The sequence below is a fragment of the Passer montanus genome, unplaced genomic scaffold (genome assembly GCF_014805655.1).
Source record: "Passer montanus isolate IOZ18808 unplaced genomic scaffold, ASM1480565v1 scaffold16, whole genome shotgun sequence".
In the NCBI taxonomy this organism is placed as follows: domain Eukaryota; kingdom Metazoa; phylum Chordata; class Aves; order Passeriformes; family Passeridae; genus Passer; species Passer montanus.
Window position 1 is genome coordinate 1,299,949 of NW_024363160.1, and position 22,350 is coordinate 1,322,298.

Below are 22,350 nucleotides of genomic sequence, written 5' to 3' on the forward strand. Positions count from 1 at the left end.
TCTCCCCACCTTCCCCCAGTTAGTTACAAAAAATTCAACTTCCAGACATATTTATTCTTAAAAATAAGAGCATAGCAGTGGTCACACTTTCCTGAACTCCACCAATTTGTGGAAACTGGAGCACATACTTTTTATTCCAAAATGACATAAAAATATTTATAACTTTTTAACCAATGTTATTCAACAATACAATAATTCACAGATGGTGCTGTAAGTTTGCAAGCAGCCTAAAGTCAAATCTAAAGTCATGATCAAAAGAGCTTTTCAAGCTGACAAGCAACATCTGGAAAAAGACAGCAACAATCCCAGAAGTACTTAGGCTTTGGAGAACTGAATTGTAACAAGAAATTATGTGCTTTGCAATCATGTAGTTCTCATGTAGCAAGATAGGTATTCAGGTGGAGGTTAATATGTAATGCCTGCTTTTCTAAGAATGAATTTGACCATGTCAGGAGGATCTCTAAATTTAAACTTTTGAGTTTAGAGAAACTGTCCTCAGGAAATGTACTGAACGTGACATATGTTCATACACAAACATCTAAAATTACTGGTGCTTTTCAGTTGTTAGATACAAAATTTGCAGTACTCTCTTTTATGGTTTAAAAAGTTATTTTCAAAAATAGTGTGAAAGAGAAAGCTACACACATTTGCAGCAATGCCCTGCATTGGACTACATCTTTCCAGAGGCTGCTTATTTGGAATCATACTTTGTCAAATTATCTACATAATAAAGCTAATATATCTCCTATTAAAACAGTCAGTCTGTAAATTCTCCAGGTATGAAAGTGAAGTGGGACCCCTAATGTCTCTGAAATTCTACAGAAATATTTCAGTTGTATTCTACCTCCAAATGTTTTACCCTCAGCCCCAGACAAACTGCAGCTTAATTCCACTCCCGAGGGAGAAGTTTCTGTGACGGCTTGGCATCAGCTGTGTTTTGCAAAGCAGGTAAACCAATCATTTAAACCAGGTAAGACTCAGCTAGGATAGACTTTTATATGTTCAGGACTCTTTTCATGATTTCTTGATTAAAATGTGTTGTTAAGACGATATTCACATAATCGATCTGAAATTCCTATCTTTTAATTTTTCAACAGGTTGGTGTTTGTTTTTCCTTTAAAAAAATACCGAATTCTTCTGAACACTTGAATTTGATCTTTTGGCAGGTAATCTTTTCAGAAAGAAGCTCCAAAATAATCCTAAATCACTAAAAGAAACTCTTTGAAAACAAAATTAATATAGTGATTCAAGAGATTTTTAAAAACACATAAAACTTACAGAAAAAGTTTGAATATTTTACATACAAATACATCAAATAACATCTTATCACAAGTTTATGCCACGGTCCAGGGTTAGGTCACATAAGAGAGATTGATTGGGATCTGAACATGATATGGGGCAAAATACAGATCACACCATCTATTTGTCACTTTGACTGAATAAAAAGTTTCCCATACATTTACTGCACTTCATCTTAAAAAAAAAATAAATCCTTCCACTACTGAAGAAAAGAGCAAAATTCCTGTAAAAGACTGCAGCATCACTTTTCAGTCATGTTTCCATTAATGCATTAAGCTACTATAGTGACTTCCATCAATTACGTTATCTAAAGAAAAAAACGAAATTGAAGCAACTACCAGTTTTCCTGATGTTTCAGCCAGAAAACTAACATAAACGAGGACGCTAGAGAAGTATTTCCTTTATATTTTGTGCCCTGACAATCTGCATAAACTATCTCGTTTTGTGAATACACATGCACTATTGTAAGAAATTGGAAGAACTACTTGCCTAGAAGGAAAGTTGATTTTGGTAACACAGTTTTGTGTGACTGGAGCTTCATAATGCAGCTTTTTCAAAACATTTGACTATTGAAAGTGCAAGTCTCTAAGTACCAGACCATAGAACAGATATTCACAAATTTGCTTGCATTACACCAGGTACTAATCTCCCCCCAAAAGAAAAATTCTGTGGCATTCTCTGAGTCGCACATGACAGCAAACTGAAAAGGACAAAGATGTTTTCAGACAATATTTGACAGAAGAGAAAAAAGAAAACAGTAAATGAAAACAAGCAAAAAAGTGACAACTTAAGACACAATAAGAACTAGATAATTTAGCCATGAAAGAGGCAAAATCCTTGTTCAAATTCAAGAACTGAACAATACATCACACCCAACCTGGCACTCATTTAAGGAACAAGCAAGTACAGGCACTCCTTGTGTGGAGCCGTGTTGATACTGATCCCTTCCCAAATCATAGTCAAGGGTAATCATTAGTGAAATCAAGCAGCTCAAAGCTGAAGGAGTGGAAAAACTCCTCTCTCTTGAGTCTTGACAGAATACTTGTGAAGAAGAATTGACTAAATTGTTTTCCAAAGAAAAATAAATGAGAAATGTATAGCCAATCTAAAGCAGAGTCTAATTCACAGACAATAAAGGGGACTGAGGTCCTCCTCACACAGGAAGGAAGCACCACAATTTCAGTTCAAGAGAATGGAGGAAACTGTCCTGACCATTCCACATATTTGCTCCTTAATATTCTCACCTCAATATCTATCTCCCCTTAGAAAAGCACTCTTGCGAGAAGAAAGGGGTTATGGAATCAGTTCTCTGTGCTCATGCAGAGCAGGAAGAGTGATGTAGATCTCAAAACTCAGAAAGTTTTTGGGCTGGAGATGTGAAGGGGATATTACTAAGACATTTAATACCCTGTTTTATTCCAAGCCTTTTGAACTGCACATGAAAATTTTTGCATTTTGAATTTACCAAGAAAAGCACATCTTTCTACACATTTGCTTTATAGAATTTGGGCATCTTCCAGGCTGAAACACCTTCCAGAGCCATCCACCATTCTTTCTCAATCCTTTCAGATTCATTTGCGGGGGAAGAGAGCGGGGAGGGTGGGGGACTTTCCACGCGTAGTGCCAAGATCCATCCTTCCCTCCCCGGCCGCACACACGGCACTGGGCGTGTAGCCGGGGCTCTATGTAACCCCCGCCGGCACAGCCCCGCGGGCTGCGGGCGTCATGGCCGAGGCGGCGCCGCCACCATGACCGCGGACCCGTCGGCGCAGCTCCCCGACAGCCTCCGCACGGACCATGTTCCATGGTAAGGAGCGCGCCCCGCACCGCCCCGCTCCGCGCAAGGCGCTCCGCCTCACCTGCCCCGCGCCCCGGCCGCGCTGCCTCCTCACCTGCCCCGCTGCCTCCTCACCTGCCCCGCTGCCTCCGAGCCGTCGGCCCCGCCGTCCCGCCTGCTCTGCCGGCGCGGTGCTTCCCGGTGCCTTTTAAACCCTTGGTGACGGCCGGGGAAATTCCCAGTTTTGCTTTTTTTTTCCCCTCTTTCCCGCGCAGAATGAAAGTAAAAGAGTTCGGTTCCCATCACGCCTGCTGCCGGGAAGGGCGGCTCGGGACTGGCAGAGGCAGCTGGACAGCGCGGGGCGGGGGAGCTGCGGGAGGCATTGCTGAGCTCCGGTCCGCGCTGCTCCCACCGCCCCTGGCGCCTGCCTTCCCATGGCACCTGCTCCCGTGGGCATCTTCTTCCCGTGGGCATCTTCTTCCCGTGGGCATCTGCCTCCCGTGGGCACCTGCTCTGCTGCCCCGCGGGTGTCCCCGGAGCAGGTGCGGCGCAGCTCCTCGCCCTCGGGCGGGAGCGCTCGCCCGCCCCTCCGCACGGGTCCAGGGGGATGGAGGGGAAAGAATGGCAGTGCCCCGTTGCCCGCGGGAATTGCGGGATGCGGAGAGGGGAAGGGGGCAGAGGGAGCGGCCCGCCGAGATTGGGGCGCGTTGTGAAGCATCCCTGCTGCGAGGATCCCGCTGGGTGCCGCCGAGGACGTGCCTGGGGGTGTATGCACTGAAGGGTGTTTTAATGTTAAAAAGACAAGAGGTTTTGTTTTAGTTTGGGTGGTTGGGGTTTTGGGGTTTTTTTGGGTTGTGTTTTTTTTTTGTTTTTTTTTGTTTTTTTTTTTTTTTAATATGTGGAAATACTGGAATACTAGCTCTTCCCGGCTTTTCTAGGAGAATTTTTGGGGCTTTCCAGATATGACTTAGGAGTTTCTGGGAGTTTACCGGAAAGATGGGCTATTACCAGTAATGCTCTCTTTCTTCTGAATTGCTGGCCATATGGAGCGCCATGAACTCCCGTTCTTTCGAAGTTACCCAACCTCAAGAAAATCCCTTTCAATTTTCAGTCTACATCTCCTAGAATTTTCTGTGACACTTGTCTAATATTTTTTCCAGAGGACTCATTTAGGAATGTCTGAAAAAATTTGATCACCATCCTGCAGTGACTCAAGGGACTTCATGAGTGTGCAGCACGTGATAGACTTTTATTCTGTAATTTTCTCATTTAAAAAAGATTGGCAATCTGTACAATATCTTATCTCTTATCTCTGCTTGTTGCTGGACAAGCCAAGTTTAAAGTGATGGAGTCAGATTGTTTTAATTTAGAGGATTGCTATTTTCGTCCCTTCAAGTGTGTTTGTGAAGCAGCATATCCAAATTGTTTGTATTACTCTATTTGTGAGCAAGCATTGCAGTTCATCCTTTGCACTGGAACCAAGAGGTGCAGTGGGAAATTGGAAAAATGTTGCCTCACAATTGAGTTCTTGAATGTTTTTTATGTCTTTTAAAATACTAAATCTTAGTCCTTCAAACTGATAAATCATGCAACAGAGATATAGTTAGCATAGAGATTTACAAAGATAAAGCTCTGTGGAAGTCAGGTGTGTCCACCCGGAGCTTGAAGATCATAATAGAGTCACCTTACAGAATTTTTGTAATTTACTACATGTAGGATCCATTTAAGATTCACTTAGCTCATCAGGCTAGATTTCTTGAAACATTAATAGACCTCAGTTGATCAGTCAGAAAATCTGGTTTTCAACCCATAAAATTTCCAATTAGAATTTATCAGGCAGCTTGCTCAAGAATTCTGTGATTTAGCTTGTACAGGTAAAATTTTTCCAGTCCTGTTTCTAGGACAGAGGTGTACATCACTGCATGCTCACATGAAATCTGTCAGAAAGAGGAGGCTTCACTAGTCAGGAAAAGCATACATTCTTCTTTGGGGATTCAGTCTGCTGTGTGTGGTGGGAGTTGGCTGGGATGGGCTGTAAGGGACTGTGTTTCTTTTAATGGCAGTGAGCACGTGGTGTGCCTCTGGTTCTTGCATTGCAGAAGATAGATGGGTCAATGCAAATTATGGTCAAGTTTTATTGCTGTTTTCCTAGTTGTTCAAAATTCCTCTCTGAGGCTGTGATTTACGAGCGATGCCCAGGTCCAAAGGTACTAATCTCTTGAGCTGGACTGGCTGTACCCAACAGCCCATCCCTGCCCAGAGAGGAGGGAAAGTAGCAGCTGGGGCAGGGCATCCCCTCTTTTTTTCCTGGCTCCTGTCTCACAGCTACTCTGTATGCAGTTGTTGTTACTGAATGGTGAAGATGGGCAGAAACAATGCATACTCCTCCAGGAACTTGCTGTGATCTTTGCTAGTCCTCCATCACAAATTTCTACCTTTTTTGGTTTGGGTTTTTTTCCAAAACCTTCAATTTAAGCATTATCCTAGCCAGCCAGCAATAGGCCAGAGTCCAATTATTCCTAATCACATATTATCATGTACTTGGTCTCCTTCATTCCCAGTGCCCCCTGAGTCACCTGCAGCCTCCTGTCAGTCTCTTCAGGCTCTTTTGATATTTTGGTATTTTCTGTCTGCCCATCCTCACAGAACTCATATTTTCCTGGATGTCATGCAAATCAAAACACCAGGGGTCAAAGCAAAAGAAGGCAGTCCACTAAAGGGACAAACAAAGTGATGGGCAGTGAAGTTTGCTTAAAAAGATTGCAAAAATCTTGTGTTGAAGGTTGTGTTGCTGCTTTATCTCATGTTATGGCCAGTAGCATAGATTTGTACATTTGGTCAGCCTGAAAATGTGTTTAAACACACTTTTGTTATAGAGGTGTGTTCATAGGGATTGTAGAAGTTGTCAAAGGAAAAATGGACAGTCAAGATGACATTCAGTGGCTGGGTAAAGCACTTGAATGTCTAAACATATATGATTAAAACACTACATGTGTCTGATGTTGTTATGGTCCAATAAAATTCAATGCTTGCAGTGAATCCTGAGGATGGATTCAGCCCAAGCAGTCACCAAGTAGCTGGTCAGATCAATAGTTGTAGGCTCTTAGCCACACTGTGTGAATCATCTCGGTGTGTGAGGGAGTTTAAACACCCAAGAATGTCTTAATCTGGAGATGAATCCTTCCCTCTAGCAAGGCACAAGTGATTTGGTTGTACAAAGGTCCCTTTTAAACTGTTTTATCATATTACAGAATGTATTTGCTAATACAGCATACAGTCTGTGACATTAACTAACATGTACCTAACTGTTTTTCTTGTAATCCAGCCTTTTTTAGATCTACCTTACCAGTTCTGCCACTGCTCCTTGTTCTGTCTCCAGTGAATGCATCTACTTGTGCAATGGGAAATAAAACAGCAGAAATCCGTGTGAAGTATGAGAATGTACTAAGTCACGACATCAATGAGCTGGTAGGTAGTAGCTCTTGGACTTCCAAAACACGTTGATTATTTTTGGATGCTAACAATAATAAAAACTCTAATGTTAAAACATTATAAAAGACCAATTTAAAGTCATGCATTATGATGGAATGGTGGTTTTATTTGAGGGGATGCAACGATTCAGTCTCTTTAAAATCTCTGAAATCTGTGGATAATGCTATTTGCATGTACAAGTACTGTGATACAGTTTTTTGTGACTGTGCATTCTCTAGTTAGACACATGTACTATTTGGCCATACATCATATATTTGATTAGAAAGTACTTTTTTTCTAAAGTAATTTCATGACTCTTTCTGTTTGTATGCTTTTATCAAGAGAAGAAAGCATTACACCTGTAATTTGTTCTACTAATTATAGTTCTTGACTGAAGTTTTATGTCGTCCATTGTATAAAAATGCACAGAGGCACAAAATTCATGACAGTAAAAGTTTGTTTGCATCTTAATAGGTTTCTTTGTACCTATTAATATATCTTATTTAGCCAACAAAAATTATCTTTTCTAGATGGCAGTGGAGAAGAGCTTAACATTCTCATGTGTAAATCTCCTCCATTATGGCTGTATCAGCCACATTTATTATAACTTTGCAAAATAGTTTCTTAACAGTTTACCATTCCATGCCCAAAATTTACCTTCCAATTCTTCCTCATTAATTATTAGCAATTAAATTAATCTGTCAAGAACACTTCCATGGGGGAACACTTAAAACAGTTCTATTAGCAGAGGCATCCCCACAAAAGCTGTGATTTTCCTGACAGATTGTCAGGAAAATGAGAGTTCACCATACTGTTGCAGACTTAAATCAAGATATATTTGCATGAAATACAAATAATATTCAGCCTTTTTCCAAGGGAAAAATCAGGAGACATTGCATTTCTTCACACTTATGAACTACCACCATCCTTCAGAGCATTACGGCAGTGGTCTCCAGCCCAAGACATACCAATCCTCATCTGGAAATAAAATACCTTTAGGGTCAGGGAATGACCTTTTAATATTTTAATCATGTTATGTTGGTTGAGATTATGAAGAGAGAAAGGTATTTCTCTGCAGGTAAATGACTTTATCTTGAATGAGGCATCAAATCTGGGGAGAATATTAATGGCCATATTAGAATAGATGAATATTCCCTTTAGTTTGCTGTTGTATGTCTGACAAAGACAAGTCCCCAGAGACTCCCTAGAGAACAAAAACAAACTTTCTTTGTGAGCAGTTAGAAGGTAGCTGACCTGTAAGAGAAAATTATACGAAGGAATAGCACCTTCTGGGAGGCAGATTCTGCTACCTTCTGGTGGTGGAGATCCATGAGGTTCATCCCAGCCCTGCTCAAGATGCAGGGTCAGGGATGCTGGGGGACTGTTCTGGTCTGGATAGGGCAATGCCTCGCCACTGTCCTATTGTAGGGTGGAGCATAAAGTTGTATATCATAATAAATATGTAAATAAAACCTTCATGAATTAATGTTTGTGAAAACTAATGGGAATGTACTGAGCTCCGAAGTTTTACTTCCTTGAAGACATACACAATCAGCTACTGTGTAAGTTTCTTTATTTTTTCTGTCTTTACTTTTCACTGTTTAAGAGAAATTTGTCTTCTGTGTATAATCAATGTATTGTCATTATAAGTTAACAGCAAATAATAGGTGTGCTGTGTGGGTGGTAGCAACTGCCCCAGCAGGCCCTTTCCTGCAACTGCAGAGCCAAGGTCAATGGCTTTCAGTTCCTCAGCCAGATGTTTGGAGCAGCTATGGGTTTGCTGCAGAGCAAACAGTGAGTCATATACTAGAGCTTTGTAAGGTAATTAAATTTTCACTAATGCCTTTTCTGAGCTCAGGATTTCCCTTAGGTTGGTTTAGACACAGCCAATAAACTGCCTTCAGATGTGGTTACTGTACATTATACTAAAGGTGATCTGAGGAAACTGGAGAGGATGGTAAAATCTCATAGCAGTTAGCAAATTAAGTGACGCATATATAGTTTTTAGGATGACTATATATAAATATAGAGATATATAATTATAAATTTTGGTGCTGTGCAACTGCAGCAATATCTGTTGTGGTGCAAGATAAGATGTGCATTAGCTTTCTTAATTTGGTTTTGTTGTTTTGTGATTTTTTTACTTTGTCAGTGAATATTTGACTCCCTAAACTCTTGGTTTTGAAAACGCTTTCTGGATAAAGCTCTGTTTATCTTGGGTGAACTTCTGAAATACAGACATTTTCTGCAAAAAAACTTTAAGAATTAACTGTCTAATGTGCTAAGTGAAGTGATCTGAAACAATACTGTTGTGAGCTGCCTTTTTTGAAGCCCTTTGGCTTAACTGGAATGTCTGGATACAGGCTGAAGAAGACAAAATTTCTGTTGAATTGGCTTCCATTGTCATCTTGATGACAAGTGTCAAAGTGGAATAAAAAACTACAAGAGAGGATAAAGTATTGATATAATATTATAATCAGGCAAAAGACCGTGTGATGTTGCTTAGGCCATCTTCTGTTATTACATATACAAAGTGAGTGCTACCATCTGTTTAGAGCTGAGACATGTATTTATTGCGACAAACATTGACAAACACTGTATTCAATGTTACAATTCAAATGTAAGATTTAAACATTGCTCCATGTCTCAAAATTTCAAAACAAAGCAATTTAAAGATTTAAATTGAAGAGATTTGTGTCCATTTCTGGGCTCCCCAGTATGAGAGAAATATGGAGCTACTGGTGGTGGTCCAGCAAAGGGCCATCAGGATGCTGAAGAGACGAGCATCCCTCTGATGAGGAAAGGCTGAGAGAGCTGGGGCTGTTCAGCCTGGAGAAGAGAAGGCTCAGAGGGATTTCATCCACGTGTAGAAATACCTCAAGTGAGTGGGCAGAGAGTGCAGAGCCAGGCTCTTACAGCAGTGCCCAGTGACAGGCCCAGGGGCAGTGGGCACGCACCAGCACACAGGAGGCTGCTTGTGAACATCAGGAAAGAGCTTTTTACTGTGAGGGTGACTGAGCACTGGCACAGTACTTCTATCTCTAAACATATATGATATTTTACAGGTAAATATGTCTGCAGAGAATCGTGACAGGTGCTGCAAGAATAAAAAATATGAAAATATCAAAGTGTTTTTCTGCAATGATACTGAGGTAAAATTTAACTTTTCAGAATGTGGAGAGTTCTTTGAACAGTCCAGGATAAAATAGCGTGATAGGGTAGTATTTAGTTTTAAAAGCCAAATCACAATATTCAGGATGGTTTGTTTTTTGAATCTGGAATTATATGATGTATTGGGTAAATTGATATCTTAAACATTTAAATATTAAGCGATTCCATGTCCAAGATATGTGGAGTTTTTTTCCTCTTCTATGAAGATTCTTCTATATTTTTTAAACAAAACAGACACTTTCCTTTTTGCCAAGGAAACATTACTATTTCCCAATCTCTTTTTAAAAATTTTTCTACAGAAAGTTATATTAGCTAAGCTTTTCACTTCAGAGCTGCAAACTAAAATAGTAGTTTGGGCAGATCTCAAATGCCAAAAAGCACAATTTTCAGCTGTTGCTACAGATTTAACATGACTAGATAAAAGGAGTGGCTGCATAAATAATTTGTTTTCCTAACTGCATCAATTGATTTGATTACAGCTGTGATTTCTCCCTAACATCCTTATGCTACTATTATTACTACTAAAAATTGCTGCTTTAAATATCTTAAAAAGATGGCAGGTAAGTCAGATTAGTTATGTATTTTATTGAAAAAGATTTGCACTATGAAAGCAAGAGAAACCAATAGTAATTGGTGGAAGGTTTGGGGTTTTTAAATATAAATCAACATTGCAAATAATTAATGGTGCACAAACTTTTCAGGACATATTTTCCTTGCTCTCTTGACAGGAAATAGAATCACTACAGAGCATGGCATGCAACATGCTCAGATTCTTTAATAAGCAGAGAATCAGCAAAGCCTTTAGACAGAAAGCAGCATTTGTCTCATGTGGGACACTACAAGTTCTACAGTGTAAGTGTGAAAGACCTAAAAAAGAAAAGGTGAGTACTCAACTTTTAACTACTTGCCTTATTTTCTAGAGTTCTTCAAGACAGACTATCACACCTGCCTCTAAAAGATGCAACTATCTTGTACATGTTCTATGCCAAAGAAAGTTTTGTCTCTATAGCATTTGTCTTGTAATAGACATTAAGTCCAGTGCAAAGACTGAGAAAGTCATCTGGAAATCTATGGTGAAGATATCTGCTCTGGTTCAGTAGTGAACTGAATTTCACTTAAATCTCCAATGAGAGACAAGGATCAGACTTGTGCAAAGAAGGTGTTTAAACTTCTCTGGAATATAGTCAGAGTTGTTGTAACTTCTCACTAACCCTGAGTAATGTTTAATTTGGTTTGTCTCAACAAACTATTAGGGTGAGATTCTCTCTTTTCTGTAACCTCTTTGGTCTTTATTTTAACCACAATCTCTCAAATTCAAAAAGAACAATTGGGTATGATAATATCTGGTTTTTTAGTCTTTGGCAGAATCTTCTTTTTGAAGTGCCACTTAAATGTAGCACAGCAATCTACTGACTGCTGTAGCAAAGGAGGAGTGTTCTTTTAAGTGTGGCTCAGTGTTACCTATTGAATACAAAAATATTAACCAACATCAAAAAGTCTTCACATAGGCACCAAAAATCTAATATTTAAACAGATGGATTGAAGGCTTCATTTAGGTTTTTATTTTTCTCCTTGAAGTGGAGAGACTTACAGTCTGGAATGAGATCTTCAAAGTCATGTTGATGTTTATATTTTGCTTTGTCACCTCTGGTGAATCCAACATTTGCCTTACTTTAAAGGTATTCCAGTCAAGACATAGAAGTCAGTGACACCCTTGCAACTCCTGCCTAACCTTATGGATTCCTGCTTTTATTTAAAGACCAATTAAAGTAATTTAGCAAGAAACTATGAGCAGTCATTGAATATGAACAAGAACCACAGTAGTTTTGTCTGGCTGAGATCTTGAACATTAAGACACAGCACCAGCCCCTGGAACTGGTCTGTCTTGTTCCACTAGTCTCAACACATATAGTCAAAGTTTGGGTCACAAATTAATTTGCTTTATTTTCTCAACCCTTGAGACAATAGAGGATAAATTTTAATCTGTGATGGAGGATGTGCATGTTCTCAGTTGGACACACTTGTTTCAGGTGTCCTTTTGCTCTGAGTTAAAGCCACATTCTCACAGTCCCAGGGGCAGGGTCTCTCCAGTATTCAGATGTAAGGCAATTGGTTTGCTTTGAAAGATGGCTACAGGAATAGAATAAGCAGTTCTCAGATAACAATACAATCTGTTCTGTTTTAGGTTTGCCCACATGTATTTAGTTTAGAAGATACAGAGACAGGTGAACAGTCCAGAAAGAAATGTAACCAAGAAGTTTGCGAACTAAAAGAAAATATATCTAGCCTTCGATCCTGCTGGAATAAATTTGAAAAAATAATTTCCAGGTGAATCCTGCTCTTTTCTTTCGAAGTGGCATTACTTGGTATCTTTGCATTTTATATGCATTCTTCAAGTCAATTTGCTCGCTTATATGAACACTTTATGCCAGAATTCTGATGGAAGGCTACTGTACCTTGTTCCTGGAGGTAACAGAAACAGAAACGGCTGAACCAAGCTGCTGAAGTCCAAGAAGTGGAAATAGAAGACCAGCATTTGAAACAATGTGGAGTGGAAAGAAGACCAGCATTTGAAACAAAGAACTCTGCACAGACCTCTGCAGAGGTCTGTGTCCAACCTTTGTGCTCTGGAAACTACTCTGGATTTTCTGATTTTTCAAGTAACTTTATAATACTGTCATATGAAAGCAGCCACTTACATGTCTACTGGAATTTATAAAAAAACCATCTTGGAATCTGCAGGTGAAGAAAAAGAGTATGAAAAAGTAGCTGGTTTCTTTATATCTATGCAAAACACACCAAGGACCAAAAGTAACAATTTACCAAAGCAGCAGATTATCTTGGATATGTTCTCCTGACACAGAAGTGTTTGATGGGTCTGCTAACTGATTTGGGTTTGGAAAAACAGGGAAAAAGTTAGCTTTTTGAAAAATTTAGGAAGGGAACTGATTTTTGAGAGATGCAGCTTCTGCTGGCTGAAGCACAGGCAAGACAGAATCCTGTAGAAGAAGAAAAAGATGCCTGAATGTAAGTTGCTCAGTTGACTGGAAACAGCACTACACTCATTCATTTGATCAACCCAGAGTTAGCTGCAGGAGGAGCTAGAATTCCTTAGCTTCAGATTGTGATTTCTCATATGCAATTATTTTATGTAACATGTTTTAAGATGTTAGGCAAACGTGACTTAAAATATGTGAATATTGTCAGAGAATAATATATTGGCATTTAACTAATAAAGTGCTCATATTTTATTTTGAATAAATAGAAGTATTTTTATAGTTACTACTCTTTTGCAGTTTCTTACTTTGATATAACTCCTTTGGTAATAAAATATTTGTCTTCTATGAAATTGGGCTGTTCACTTTTTGACTACCATTACTCCTTTTTTAGTTTTTTTTTCAGAGATAGTTAGTCATTCGAAGCCCAGCTGGGGAATTCCCATCTTAAAATACCCATTTCTTAGCTGCTTGTAACCTGCCCAATTTAGGTAAACATTTCCATACCACCCATCTGCCTTGAACTGAATACTTCAGGAAAGCTTTAGTTAATTCAGCCTGTTGTTTCCTGGTTTGAAGTAAACTAACATAAATTGTTTTATCTGTGCTAAAAGAATTTTTCTGTAAAACTCCTCTGTAAAAATTTTGGTATTCAGAACAAACACCTGAAAAAGCAGTAGGATGTGCTTCAAAGAACTGTTTTCTCAGTTGATTGTAAAGAACATTAGTTTTATGTATTTGAGTGGAATAAGATTGCTGTACTAAATCTGAGAGGGAAGAGGTTAAGAGCAAAGCATGCTATGCTTTCCCTCTCCAAACCCCTGTGTATTTTTGATGACAATAAGGCAGGAGTGGTAACTTTGTAAACTGTGACTGAGACTTTCACATATTCTCTTTAGCTCTTCATAGAAGAGATTGCAACTTTAACTCCAAACACCTTAAAAAACTGAAACCAACCCCAACCCATAAATCTTTAATGGAGCAGGGAAAGGAAACGGAAACATTTCCCAGTATCATACTGCAGATAAAGAGAACGTAACCACAATTGTAAGGACTTCGCTGGAAATCCTTTCTTCTGAAAGAGGACCCAGGAGACTGTGGATTCAGTTGGTCTCTGAGACTGAAGAACAGTTGTTTTGATATTTTTTGGAAATTCAAGAACAGTTGAAAGCCAACACTTATTTCCTAATAACCACTTGGCAAGCAAAGGGCAGTGTGAGTTAAAGCAAAAATACACAGATGCAGTATTAGCTACTACAAAGTTGAAAGGTCGGTCAGTTTAAGTTACTTAATCATCAGTCCACAACTTAAGTCTTGAGAGAAATAAATCAGTTCCAGGACTACCCTGGGCCAAAGACCAAGGGTAGATCCAGAGCAGAAATTTAAATGAAGTGATTATGAAATTGTGGATTTCTTCTGATTACTTCTCTTAATAAATATCCTGCCTGTCTGATTCTCATTTCCAAATTTCCTGTTGTCACCACTTACATGTAAGCACTAACTGTTAAATGCATTGACTTGTGCTCTTTGGTTTGTTCCTTCAATTTTAGAACTTCCTCAGGTTTCCTGAACTTACAAATGTGGCACTAAAGAGCTTTTCAGGAATTGGCATAGGATTGAAAACTGTGCACGTTATCATCACCATTGTGCCTACCTTCCTGCCACCTTCACTTATGCATTTATTTACTTATTTGGCCACAGAAAAGAAATGAGTAGGTCAAAACCATGATTTAGAAGTACATGGAATTTATGGGAAGGTGTCAAAGATAAAAACCTAGGTATTTAAATTAAAAGGATTTTCACAATGTTGTTGCAAGAGGTTCAGATTTGAGACCACCTAAAGAACCTGAAGGTGCACAGGTCCATGGCACCTGATGTAACACATCTGTGGGTTCCGAGGGAACTGGCAGGGAAGTGTCTAAGTCATTATCCATGATACTTGAGAAGTCATGGCAGTCCAGTCCCTTTGGATGGCATCCTGTCCTTCAACTTGTCCAGGGCGCACTCGATGTCACTGTGTCATTGACGAAGATGCTGTAAGTGCACCTAAACAAGAGTCCCAAAACAAGAGTCCAGAGGGACAGCATTCAATATCAGCTTCCACCTGGACACAGAGACACTGACCACAACTTTCCAGCTGTATCCATTCCGTCAATTCCTTTTCCACTGAACAGTCTACCCTTCAAATTTATACCTCTCCAAGTAAGCTAAAGAGTTCAGTACAGCTCTTTAGAGAAGAGCTCTAGAAGGAAGTTTCCCCTAAAAAAGGAATGAAAAGTGACATTGATCTCTATCCATTCATATTTAGAAAAAAAAAATCAGCAATCCAAACCCTTATTGTAATTTCTGCTCACATAAATGAACTTCTGAAGAAAAATATAAACTCTTAATAATTTCATCAACAAAATTGCGCATCACAAGAAGTTTGATTGGCATATTTGCTTTATTGTTAACAAGTGGCAAATTAGCATTAGGTGGTGATTTACATTTATTAATTAGAACTGACACTTTAAAATAAACATAATATACGAAATAAGAGGCAAACAAACCAAGGAATTCTGGCAAAATAAACCTCACTGGATGGTCACAAACAAATATTCCATGTACTGAGGGGCAAGGCAAACATAATAAATGCAAGGCTGAAAAAATTAATCACCTCCAACACATGAATGAACACACCATTTAAAAATACAGAACATTAATAAATAAACTTATGAAGAGAAACATAGTGTCATACGAAGGATGAACACCAAGATTTAGAACAATCACATAAAGTGGGTTTTGTAAAAGTTGTACTGTACTGAGCAGATCCCACCCAAACCCATTCGTGGTTCTGCCAGAAAGCCAAACTGAAATACAGAACTATGGTAAAAGATGCACTTCTGTTTAGAACGTGGGTTCAATATTCAGCCATATTAAACTGAGTATTTGATTTGCTGACTCAAACGTTCAAATTGGAGAAATATAATTTCCCTATTGATTATTTTTGTAAAGAATGAACACTTATTAAGAGAAAATATGAAGAAGCTGTTTTCTGGCAAGATAAGTAGAATGGGAGTAAATAGGATCCTCCAGAAATGTGTATTATTCTGGACTGACCTAACACCGAAAAACCAAACCCAAAACAAATGAAAAAATGAACCAGTATGCAAGAGTAATCTCTTATACTGTCAATACTGGAACGAAAATATCAACCAAGTAACTACTGAATTCAGCTAATGAAGTCTTTTACCTAACACTTTTTCCAACAGCACAATTAGGTCACTCAAACCTTACTTAGCAAGATGGAAAAAAACCAACCAAACCAACCAGCAACAAAACAATCACAAGTTGGAATAAGCTGTACTTGAAAGGCAATTAAACTATTTTCACCAGAGTCACTAAAACAAATTTTACCAAAGATGAAAATTCTACCTTCTCATACAACCCATATAACTATTCATAGCTTAGTCAAACTGGATGGAAATAAAATTGAAAAAAGTGCTGTTATTAAACACAGTTTTTTCAGCCAAGACTATAAACACTCATAACAGGCTTGTTCTTTGCAGATATACAAAGTCTATGTGATGGAAACTAGCACTTCTTGTGACCTTTGTAATACATAGACAATACCATCCAATTTTATATGCAGACTATTTGCATAGCCTACATCTGTGTGCACATATCTTGCTTATTTAAAGTACTACAGTCATACCTCCTTCCACTGACTCGGTAAACAGGCATCATGGAAACACGCTCTCCCTGCATTTCAGGCAGCAGCTCTCAGCTGTGATGGTGAATTAAAGCTAGTCCCTTGCAGATGACAGCACTTCCATGATGCAGAAAGACTGGGTCAGTGTTACAACACCATCTGGAGTTCCCACCCTGTGAAGGCACAGGAGTGTGGCTGCCCTGGAGTGGCCACTGCCCCAGCACTGCGGGAGAGGCTCAGTGCTGGAGCACCGAGGAGAGCTCCCCTGCCCAACACGCTCCCAGCCAGGAACTCCCAGGTGGAGCTTCCCCTCCCTCCAGGGAGTTCAAGGGCTCTTCGAGTCACTTTGGCAAATTTGAAAAATTCTGCCAATATGTTCATTTCATAGCTACAACCTGAAATGGGGGTGAAACACCTCCCTGCAGTGGTGTGCAAGACTAATTATTCATATAAACACATATTTTAATTGCTGTATATTTGAAGATTCCAGTTCTGACACTACCTAGGGTGTGGGCATCATGCATAAATATAAACCTGTGTAAGGTACATCATATAGCAATTAAGCTTCATGCTATGCTGTTTTTACTATTGAAGCTAGCATTTTTTATAACTCCATTGCACTTCTATCAGCATAATTCCAATGATCTTGCACTACTTCCTGGCACAGAGAGGTCCTTTGTATAAGAGAAAATCACAAAAGTAGAATGGGAATGCAAACTCCCTCAGCCAAACATCAAAACCAGCCTCTTCTTGTTTCTTTAAATGGAATTTTACTGTTGACCTTTTACTCCCTCATTCTTTAATAGATAGAAGAACCTTAGTAAGAACATCAGGAAGATAAAATGACAGACAGTAAATCTGTCATAGGGTTATACATTGGTATAGGAATCATCACAACAATTGCATCGCTAAATTTCACTATAAACAGACAGTGCATAGTTCATGTTTTTTTCCTCCCATGAAAACCAAGGCATAAGGGTGTGGAGAGGACTAGGGCAAGAGGGTTTGGATGTAGACCACCAATAAATTAAATGGGAACTTCTTGACACATGTAAGACACTAAAGATTGAAAATTCAGTCCAACTCCCTGAATTTTTTATTCTCTAAATATAACAAATTTGTTTCCCACATTCAGTTCTTTGGGGATGTCATGAAAACCAATCCACTGTTTTGTACAAACATCCACTGAGATGGAATTACAGTGATCTGTGCTAATACCTTGAGTAATACAGGCTAGGGTCTGTAACATCACAGACTTCAGAAACCTATGTCATTCGCTAACAAAACCAGTTGATAAACACAAAACATATCGGGCATCATAAGTCTTACCAAACAGCACCAAACTACAAAGTCAAAAAGAATTTCATTGTCTGCTTATATTTACTGTGGATTACAACACGCACACATTATCCAGTGTTACCATCAATAATCAATTATGTTTCATAGACCTTCTTTGTATGGCCAAATTAAAAGACCAGTTTTAAAAACTGGTTTTAAATAGTTTTATCCCTTCAGGTTAATTCCCTATCTAATCCTCATGATAAATCACGTAAGTGTAAATGAAGCAAATGATGTGCTACTCAAGTAATTTACTAAATGCTGCATTGAAAGCAAAGAATCCCACAAACAGCTCACAAAGCAGCAAACACACTAACTGTATGAGTATTGATTTGAAATCTGCTACCTACAATTCAAAGAAGAAAGTCAATATGTTTTTTCCTACTGTTACAATAGTCCTGGAAAATCTGAAAAGTATTTAGTGCTGTACTAAACATTCCCTTTGTAGAAAGCATTTTTAATAAATGCAAAAATGCATTTTCCAGCAGAAACAACTGCAAATTCATCAGGCAAGAGTAGATTCACTATCTGATCAAACCTATTCTGGACTGGTATCTTTGCTGTTGGACTCTCAGCTCACAATACATCAGTCTGCAAACCTCCATGACCCAAGTCCAGGGCAAGATCTCCAAAGCAGGCTTATCTAAAGAAAGAATGCAGAATTCCAGTTTTTTTAAATACAAACATGAATGTGCTATGGATCCTAGAATTTAAACTCCTAGAAAATAAACTGGCTAGGACTTGTCAGTTCTAAGTGTCATGACCAGTCATCCATCCTATCATGCTCAATAGCCAGTTTACACCAATTGTGAAACAACTACACTGAATGAAGGATAATTTATTTTAAAAAATTGTATAAAAAGTGCAAGACATTCACTGAACTGATTTTAAAACATGAATAGCTCGTGGCCTGCAACATAACTACATCAAGTCTCTTAAATCACTCTTAGACGACTACACTGAATCACTGAATGAAGGATAATTTATTTTAAAAAATTGTATAAAAAGTGCAAGACATTCACTGAACTGATTTTAAAACATGAATAGCTCATGGCCTGCAACATAACTACATCAAGTCTCTTAAATCACTCTTAGACTGGTATCTGCTTGAATAAGTTTTTCTTCAATCACTTTCTTCCAAATTTGCCCCGTTGATAATCACAATTTTTGAGAATGTAAGCAATGACCATAACACTATCATGGAACACTACATCATATTTCATCTAAGTCGTAAAGAAATTAAATTAATTGAAACTAATGGTGCTTGTGAGCTGGAAGTACCAGTTTCTGACAAAAAATGCATTTACTGTGGGAAGGCACAGTTATTTCAGATTGTTCTGTCACGCATAATGAAGATGGTGCAAGTACTTCAAAGCAAAACTTCACAAAATAAATTACAACATTAAGATACAAGTTAAGTGATTTGGCTTGTGAATGGTTTTATTAATAAATGTGTAATTTACCAATTTACTATGTAATTAGTAAAAAATCGAACAACTTTGAGTCTCTCCCTTCTTCCCAATGGATTAATGTGAAGTCTATTACTAACTTGAAGAAACTGCTGTTTTGAGATCACAAATACACAAAATTGAAAAAAAAAAAAGGTCAGATATTGATAGCAGTGAAGCACAGTTACTCCCCTATGCATTCATACGTGTAAGCTGTGCTATTTTCACAGGAATAAGAATAAAGACTCACTACTTACATCAAGGTCTACTGCTCTAATAGCATTCATTTTTATAGAACTATTTTTTTTTTGGTATTGGATACATCAAGAAGGCTATTTTCAAAATATGAGTTCAACATTTAGGTAGGATAAGTATAGACTTTGCTTGAGGAAATGAGGGAAAAGAAAAAATGAGCAGGACCTTTGGAAACAGGACAAAGCACAACACCTTTAGATATGCTAGTCATGGTGGAACACAGGAGGAGGAAGACAAGTATTTTGAAACAAAAGGAACTTAATAAAATGAATAATAATAAAATTAATAGCATATTTTCCTTATAAATACATAAAAATATTAACACTTTTTTACTGAAAAACAGAACATGGAAAGCAACAAAAAGAAAATCTTGCCTTTCTTCTTAGATGCAAAGAGAATTCTCAGGTAGTTTTCCACTTTGATTCTTTAAGGAAGCAACTGGAAAATCCAATTAGCATATTACTGTTAAAGAATTTAAAGATCTGAACTTTTTACACGTTTATCTAGGAATTCATAAGGAGTTCATGTTGTTTTCATTTAGAACACAGCATCTAAGTTACTGTCATACATGAAAGAAATGCCTCCACAGAGAAACTTTTGAAGCCCAAGTTGTTCATGGCTAGTTCCCTATAGGTAAGCATTACCCTACATAAGAGATTTAAAAAATCCTTTGCCTAGTTGGATTTACAAAGAAAAATAGCATTGAACCTCTTCTGCTACCTAGGTTACTTAAAGCGTTTTTACCTTACTTTTAAATATTTTCAACAAAGAGTAAAGAGTATTTCCTTGAATGGCACAGTTTTAGGTAGCTGCTATTTTTATATACAGTATATATCATTGTTTATAAATAACTGTGTAACCAGAAGATTGCACTTAGAAAATTATAAAGTGATGTTTTGACTTTTGCAGCATGAAGTCTAACTGGAAGGAGTACTCAAGCTTTCCATGCAACAGTACATAGCAGATGTTCCAATTTCTTGTATTCCTTCTGCTTTAAAGAAAGTGTTCACACAACCATTCTTCGAATTCCACACTCACAGCAGAACTTTGCCCATTCCACTGGATACTTTGTTCCACATTCATGGCAGAACTTGGATAACTGTACAGGTGAAATTCCTTCGCTGCTTTTCGCACTTCCTCCATTCACTGAGGATGGGCAGTCTCCATTGTCATACCCAGTTTTCCCATCAGACCTGAAAATTCCCAGATGAAGAAAATTCTCTAAGTCAGTTCAGTGTAAAAATGTAAAATTACTCTAATCCTTGCAATGAATATAGTTATTGTTACTGTCATTTTAATTCCTTCACTTCCTATATACAGTGGTATATCTTATATACAATGCTACCCAGGCTCCCATACATATACCCAGATACCTACCTTCCCTGCAAGAAAATAAAAAACACCAGAGTTTGAGGAGCAGGATCAAATATTTCATTGACTACTTAGACTACCTGAAGTGTTTGAAAACTTAGCTTGTTAAAGAGGGAAGGCTAAACCTACAATACAATTTTAGTCCTACCCTTTTAAAGGGCAAAACAATTTGTGTGCTTAGCATGCAGATTTAATTCAGTTTCTACTGAAATAATATTTGGTTATTTTTTCAACAGCTCCCAAGTAGTTTTTGACATTTCCAACAGGGTCTTCTGTGCACATCTGAGACAGCTGATGACAAAGGTGTGCTGTCAGATGATAAACATGCAAAATATATCGAGCACATTATACAAGCAAAATAATATTGATCATCTATTAACTGCAGAGAATGATACATTCCCTAATTTCTTTTGTAGGAGGTAATCCCCTTTAATGAAGGCTCTATTAATGACAAAGTCCACAAAGTTAAAAGCTACCTTGAGTGAATGTCTGAATTGCTAGTTTTTCTTCTGTTTGTCAAAGCACCCGTGCTCATGGCTCTTGCCACACTAGGAGGGGTTGACGTCCGGGTTTTTGCTGCACCTCTAAAATAGAAGAAATATCTGATATTTTATACACACAGAGAGAAATACATACAAGAATATGCATTTTCAAATATATATGTATATCTATACACACATATAAAAGTGCATCAATCTACACATTAGTTAACTGCATGAAAAATAACTCATTTCCTACCAACAGCAGACAGAGGAGCTCTGGCATGAACTTGCAGGGTCTGAACTGTTATGACTTGAACCTCACAATGACAAGTTAAATGAAATAGCAAGTCCCTTCCTGTTCGTGTGTCTCACTTCCTAACAGGTAGATCCTGCATTATTGATTGCTCAGTACATTCTAATGTCTACATTGACAAATTATTATAAGTCACTTTTTAGGACTGGCAGGTCTTCTAGGAAAATAGCGAGCAGATGACTGAAGGTTTTAATAGTTTAAAATCTGTAGAAAGGATACCATATTTTCAATACTTTGTGACCCATAATGAAGTGAGTGAACAAGACTATTTTTCTTCTTAGATAATGCTGTAAGTCTTTTTTCTTCAAAGCACAATTATATTTATGAATATAAATAGAAGGAGAGAAAGAAAGTGCATCCAGGTGGGCATTAAGGCCTCAATTTTTTTCTAAACTGTCACAGTGTTCCTGAGGTTGGAGTCAATACTATGAGCACACAGATATAGAAACTGCTTCCCTCAGGACTCATGAGCATTATGAGAAACAATACAATGATCAGCACATCCCAAACACTGATAACATCTTGTTGCTTGTTTTGATGAGTAGAGAAACACCAGAATACCCTAAAAAAAAAATCTGAGTAGCACTAAGAAAAATAAATTGTAAGGGGCATAGTTTTATCATTAGTGATCAAGGACAGAAGTTTTCATCATTGCTCAAAACAATTACAATTCACTGGGATTTCTTCTTTGGCAAATCTTCAGACTATGACATCTTGTGCATGATCAAGTTTTTCTGT

General features: G+C 38.1%; 2 protein-coding genes across 2 annotated transcripts in view; one reads left to right on the forward strand and one right to left on the reverse strand.

The window, feature by feature from the left end:
* The first annotated feature begins 2,989 nt into the window (after positions 1-2,989).
* Positions 2,990-14,107, forward strand: IL7 (interleukin 7). Its single transcript, XM_039703004.1, has 5 exons — positions 2,990-3,106; positions 6,402-6,544; positions 9,613-9,699; positions 10,447-10,599; positions 11,904-14,107. The coding sequence occupies exons 1-5, from the start codon at positions 3,097-3,099 to the stop codon at positions 12,048-12,050; spliced, it is 540 nt and encodes a 179-aa protein (XP_039558938.1). The 5' UTR covers positions 2,990-3,096; the 3' UTR covers positions 12,051-14,107.
* Positions 14,108-19,491: 5,384 nt separating this feature from the next.
* The window catches only part of ZC2HC1A (zinc finger C2HC-type containing 1A), a 39,137-nt gene continuing 36,278 nt past the window's right edge, over positions 19,492-22,350 (reverse strand). Inside the window, exons 9-10 of the mRNA XM_039702766.1 lie at positions 21,294-21,401; positions 19,492-20,639 (exon numbers count right to left, since the gene is read on the reverse strand). Of these exons, the coding sequence (XP_039558700.1) occupies positions 20,453-20,639; positions 21,294-21,401 (295 nt within the window). The 3' untranslated portion in view covers positions 19,492-20,452. The remainder of the gene's footprint in view (positions 20,640-21,293; positions 21,402-22,350) is intronic.

Coding starts and splice junctions, on each gene's coding strand:
- IL7 (XM_039703004.1), top strand. Junction 6,545..9,612: donor GTCACGACATCAATGAGCTG/GTAGGTAGTAGC, acceptor GATATTTTACAG/GTAAATATGTCTGCAGAGAA. Junction 9,700..10,446: donor TTTTCTGCAATGATACTGAG/GTAAAATTTAAC, acceptor CTCTCTTGACAG/GAAATAGAATCACTACAGAG.